Source organism: Momordica charantia (assembly GCF_013281855.1).
Source record: "Momordica charantia cultivar OHB3-1 chromosome 6 unlocalized genomic scaffold, Mcharantia_2.0 BLBB01000006.1, whole genome shotgun sequence".
Classification (NCBI taxonomy): Eukaryota; Viridiplantae; Streptophyta; class Magnoliopsida; order Cucurbitales; family Cucurbitaceae; genus Momordica; species Momordica charantia.
This window is the reverse complement of record NW_028275164.1, coordinates 31,052,148-31,058,152: the sequence shown is the minus strand read 5'-3', so window position 1 is coordinate 31,058,152 and position 6,005 is coordinate 31,052,148. Positions and strand designations below refer to the sequence as shown.

The window sequence follows — 6,005 nt, the reverse complement described above, 5'->3', positions numbered from 1 at the left end:
TCATTTGCATTTTAAATTTCAATGTTGTGGGGACATTTATGTTTTTCTTCTTAAATGTTTTAAAATCTAAAAGAAATCTTTTACTTTTCTTTTTGCTTTTTAGGTTAATTCAATCTTCCCCTTTCCTTTTTGCTCGTGGTTCTTACTTTTCTAAATTCCCCTTTTCTTCTTCTTCGTCATCTTCTTGCTCGGTAAACACTCTTGCTCTCTTAAAAATTTTACGACTTCAATCGTTTGAGAGTAATTTTAACATGATCAAAATAACTTTTGTCATTGTCAAAATTACTTCCCTCTCCATGAATAATATTTCATTAAAGTGATTTTTAATATGTCACTTGGATGATAATTTTGAAAAATCAATTATAATTGAAATCTATTCCTCTGTCATTACAATCAATCATGCGCTCGACCCGATCATCGGTCCGATTTCCATTCCCACTGCTGCTGATTCATCTATGGCAACCCATCTCCGTACTTAAAGTTAACTATTAATTTTTTGGCACGAAAAGTAATTCAATCCATAAAAAGGGACCCGCCAGCGGCAACGTTTAAAAGGAAAAAGGAAAAAGAGAAAAGACAGGACAAATAAAATGACAAGTTCCCGAATTATTGGTAAGAAATCATTTCTCTTAGGAGAGAGACCACCATTTTAACTACATTGGGTTCTTCCCATTACCCCATATTTTAAATGGATAACAATTTAGTTTTCAACGTAGGTAACAATTTAATTCTTATACTTTAGAATTTGTAACAATTTAGTTCCTAATTGTGAAAAATCTCAACAAAATTAAATATCGATTTTTATAAAACTTTAAACTATAGGAAATACAGGGTTACATACTAAAATTCATAGACTAAATTGTTACAATTTTGGAGATAGACGAACTAAATCATTCCAATTAAAGTTTAGGGACTGAATCGTTACTTCAACAAAAGTACAATGACGAAAAGTATTTTTTAGCCAAGAGAGTAATATAAAGAAAATATTTTTCACGTGACACATTTATTATTATTTAGGTTAAATATTTTTCAGGTGACACATTCAAAATTATCTAGGTTAAATTTGTTATTACCGCAAAAGCCTCTCAATACTATAAAAATGGTGTTTTCAATTTGTAGCAAATATATTTGTCATATGTGTAAATATTACGGGAGCTTTTTGGTTTTGCAAATATAGTAAAATATTTTAAATCGAATTTTTTCGTTTTTTTATTAACCTTATTTTTTCCTTGTTAGTTTCAGAAATCGATAGACCTAATATGAAGTATATTCACAAATATATTTGATATTAGGTGTATAGTTGTTATGGGAGTAAAATCCACAACACTTACCCTTGCCTGAACACGTCTCCGAGCCTCAACTCAAACTCCCCAAGGGTAAGGATAAAAGGTCTCTGAAGTGATATAGATATAGCAGTTGAGATAGCAGAGTCTCGACTCCCAATGCTCCCCTCATATAAAAGGCGGAGTCCCACATTTCAAAATATACATAATTTATCGACTTGACATCAGTTCAAACTTACCACTAACTTATGCTTTAGAGAGTACGTGGTCACACGCTACATCGGTGCAAGCCAATAGAGCCTATTGTCAAACCTCACCTAAGATAGTAGTTGACGTGTGACCTCGTCTGGAAATAGATATCAACATTACAAATGAGAAATACTTAAATATATGAGTTAGACAATTGATATACTTAAGATAAAAAATATATCAATCATAACAAATATATCAATAATATTCTTTATATTAGATAAATCACGGATACATTTTTTTAAAATTGACGATGACTAAACTACTCATCATATCAACAATCAATGTCGATTTGATTGAATTTAGTTAGTCGGGTCAAATTTTCAAAGTTTTTTATTTTTATTCTCCTTTTTTTTTGGTTGACCCCTAACTAAGGTTTTAGTCGGTGTCGATGTTTCAATTTCATGGAAATATCGATTATGTATATTAATATTAAAAAATATTTAAATTGACAAATAAACATTTTCCTATTTCAAAATTATTTAAAAATAATTAATATTAGTATTATGTATATATTAGTAACCTTTTGTAGATATTTTTCATATTTTGTCGATTTTCTTGTACTATGATGAAAATGTCGATTTACCTCTCATTGAATTTATGGATCGATATGTCGACGGATATTTAGAACCATGGCCTTGGCCGCGATCAGAAAAAACAACAAAGTTGACAAGTCAAGTTGCAAATTGCATCTATGCAGTAAATAAAGGGACTTACAAATGTGTGCCAATCCGGAAAAATTATTCGTTATTTTTCTAGTGAAAAAAAGTAGACCCCTCGCGAATATCGCGGAGCACTTCCTTACGAAGCTAGAGCTACCAACATTCCTTTATGAAATTATTTGTTTTTTACCTTTTGCGAAGCAAATAATAATAATAATAGCTTAAATGTTCGAAACTCCAAACATATTATTGAACTTAAGAAAATTATTGGTGAAGAAAACCAATAACGAGAACCATATTAGCCATTACTGGCAAGTTTTCTTTTTCTAATTTAAAATAATATAGGTTAAATTAAAAGTTTTCTTTCGATACTTTTGAGATAAATTTTTAATAAATTAAGATAATAAAATAAAATTACAAATGTGATCCATAAATGAACTTCAAGATTATGTCTAATGAGTTTTAGAATTCTTAATAAACTTGTGTTTAATAGATTTTTTAAAATTAAAATATCTGACATCTTTACACTTTTAAATTCCGCCTATTAAATACAATGTTAAATTACAGAAGTACCCCTTTTTTCATGCACGTGCTGAGAGGGCACCAGATGTAGAGGGTACAAGTGCAACCACCCATTCTCTTTTTCAGATTTGGAGGCAACATTGGATATTTTTATAATTTGAACATGTTTCTAACATTCTTTCAGGGGTCATGTATAAGACATTATATAATTCATGAACCACACAAAATAAAAAAGGTTAGGATTTTCTATAAAAACACAAAATTCAATTTTGCTCTAATCTATTGGGATGTGAATTTTAAAAAGGAAAATTCTAATATAATGTCAAAGACCTAATTTGACACAAAAGTTCAAGAATTTAAAAACTATTTGATATTATGTTAAATAACTAATCAACCAAAAAGTTTAAACTTCTTTTTTATTACCCAAGAGTATGCGGTCATTTGACCTTTTTGACCCTATACTTGGGATATGTGCATTGTATCCATACCCATACATATGTAAGGGTTATTGTTTTGTGGGTTGCGTTCCATGTAACTTGAATCAAATACCTCAGGAATATTTCTTAAAATCCCAAGCTACCCAAACTATCCCTTGAAGACTAACCAAAAAGTTTAGGCAGATAAGTTACGGTATTAAATTTAATCTTTTGTTAGATATCTTAAACATATTATAATATGTTTTCAAAGTAATAAAACTTATAATTAATCGATTGTCAGTTGTTAAGGATCCCACCTTGAAAATAAATCACATACCTAACCTACCTAACAAAAGCTTAAAATATATATGGAATACTTTTCTTATTATCAATTAGTTTTGACACGAAATCACATGAATTGTATCCCGCATGAGCGTTATAACTCTTATAAGAAGCGAATTATAGTGAGTAAAGAAATCAAAGAAGAAAGAGAGAGAGATATGGAGTTGATAAGCTGCATGCTCTTTCTCTTCTTAAGCCTCTCCCTTCTTCTACTCTTCAATAGCAAAAGATCATCATCGAGGCAATGGAAGAATAAGCGCCCTCCAGGGCCAAAAGGTTACCCACTCATCGGAAACTTACTGGAGATGGGTGACAAACCCCACCAATCTCTGGCCATTCTGGCCGCATCCCACGGCCCCATCATGAGGCTGAAGCTAGGCCAAATGACGACCATCGTAATTTCCTCAGCCGCCATGGCCAAGCAAGTCCTCCAAACCCACGACCAAGCCCTATCCGACCGAACAGTCCCGCACTCATCAACGGTCTACGACCACGACAAGCTGGGCTTCCCATGGCTCCCAGTTTCCGACCTCTGGAGAACCCTCCGAAAAGTATGCAACAACCACATGTTCTCCCACAACGCCCTCGACTCCCACGAACCCATTCGCCGCAACAACGTCGGCCGCCTTCTGGCCGACATCCGGCGCAGCGCCCACAACGGAGAGTCGGTGGATATTGAAAGAGCCGTGTTTGGAGCTGCTTTCAACATGCTCTCCAACACCATCTTCTCCGTGGATTTGGCGGACCCCAATTCCGAGTGGGCCAAGGAGTTTAAGGAAACGGTGTGGGGGATTTTGGAGGAGTCTGGGAAGTTCGACGTTGGAGATTATTTTCCGGTGCTCAAGTGGATGGACCTCCGCGGCAGCCGGCGCCGGATGATGGTTTACATCAAGAAGTTCTTGGATATGATCGTTGAGATGATTGAGGAGCGGTTCCGGCGCCAGGAATTTGCCGGCGGATTCGATGGAGGGCATCGTGATATGTTTCATAACCTTCTCAACCTTCCCAAAGAAAATACTTATCCCAACTTTGACGTCTATTTGATCAAGCACTTGATATTGGTAAATCTCTCTTGTTTCCCATAGTTGTTAATTGTTATATACAAATTTGGATTTATGTTTTATGGAAAGGAAAATATCTACCTACCATGACCAAATCTTTATCTTACTTCTTGAAAAGTTGACAATTCATTAAGTTTACAAAAGGATTTTATTCTTGTATTTTTCTCTTTTAGTTGTTAAATATTTAAAGATGGTAAGCACAAGTTTTTTATTGTTAATTTTGTTTTTTTCCTACCTTTTTCACAATTTACCATAAAAATGATCAGAAAGCACCCTATCTTGACCACCTTATTCCTTGAGTTTTAGATGAACAATGCATTTTGACAACTATGCTTCAGTTTTTTCAGAATAACTATGCTTAAGCTAGTTGACGGGTTTCTTGTTATCTGTGGACTTGAAAATTTGTACAAGATTTAGTGAGTGGAACTCAATATTAAACGGATAAGAAATGATAATATAGAGGGTTTGGATAAGGACTTTCTACTCTAATACTATATTAAATGTCATGATTAAACCACCAATGAACTAAAAAACTAAGGTGAATTAGGGTAAATTTAATATATTAAACAATTTTAATAGTGGTGTGTATAGATACCAAACACAAGGGTGTGTAGCCAATTATTGTTCACATAAAAAAGTAAGATAAGGACCTCACCATGGTGAAATTAGTGAATGGGGCCGCAAAATGGGCCCTAGTGAATTATTTCGCATTATTTTAGATGGCATTTTTCTTCTCCCTAACTTGTTTTGCTGTGTGAAAGGTTCTATTTCCGGCTGGGACTGACACAACTACATCCACAGTACAGTGGGCAATGGCAGAGCTATTAAGAAATCGAAAAATTCTATTAAAAGCTCAAACTGAACTCAGAGAAGTGATCGGAAAAGACCCACTTAAGGAATCTGACTTCTCAAGACTACCTTTTCTTCGAGCAATTGTGAAAGAAACTTTGCGGCTGCATCCGCCAGCTCCTCTACTACTTCCACGAAAAGCAAGAGAAGACACCAAAATTGAAGGCTTCCTAATACCAAAAGATGCTCAAGTTATTGTCAATGCATGGGAGATTGGAAGGGACAAAAGCATTTGGGAAGATGCCAGTTCGTTCAAACCGGAGAGGTTCTTAGGATCCGAGATCGATTTTAAGGGTAGAAATTTCGAACTAATTCCATTTGGTGCTGGTCGAAGAATTTGTCCGGGATTGCCATTGGCAACAAGGATGGTACATTGGATTTTGGGTTCGTTGATTCACTCATTTGATTGGAAACTTGAAGATGGGATTACGCCAGAAACCATCAACATGGATGAGAAGGTTGGTCTGACTGTGGTCATGGCCCATCCCCTCCGAGCTATCCCTCTCATCGTCTAAATCATTTTGATGGGTTGTTCTTTTACCTATTTTCTTCTCTTCCCCTTTCCTTTTTCTCCTTTTATCTTTTCTAAGATCAATAGTTGAAGGTATCATTTATTTTTCA

General features: G+C 34.6%; 1 protein-coding gene across 1 annotated transcript; it reads left to right on the top strand.

Annotated features, from left to right (window-relative positions):
• The first annotated feature begins 3,562 nt into the window (after positions 1–3,562).
• Positions 3,563–6,005, top strand: LOC111025978 (geraniol 8-hydroxylase). The gene is made up of 2 exons (XM_022303926.2): positions 3,563–4,535; positions 5,297–6,005. Exons 1-2 carry the CDS (start codon positions 3,633–3,635, stop codon positions 5,897–5,899), a joined length of 1,506 nt encoding a protein of 501 aa, XP_022159618.1. The 5' UTR covers positions 3,563–3,632; the 3' UTR covers positions 5,900–6,005.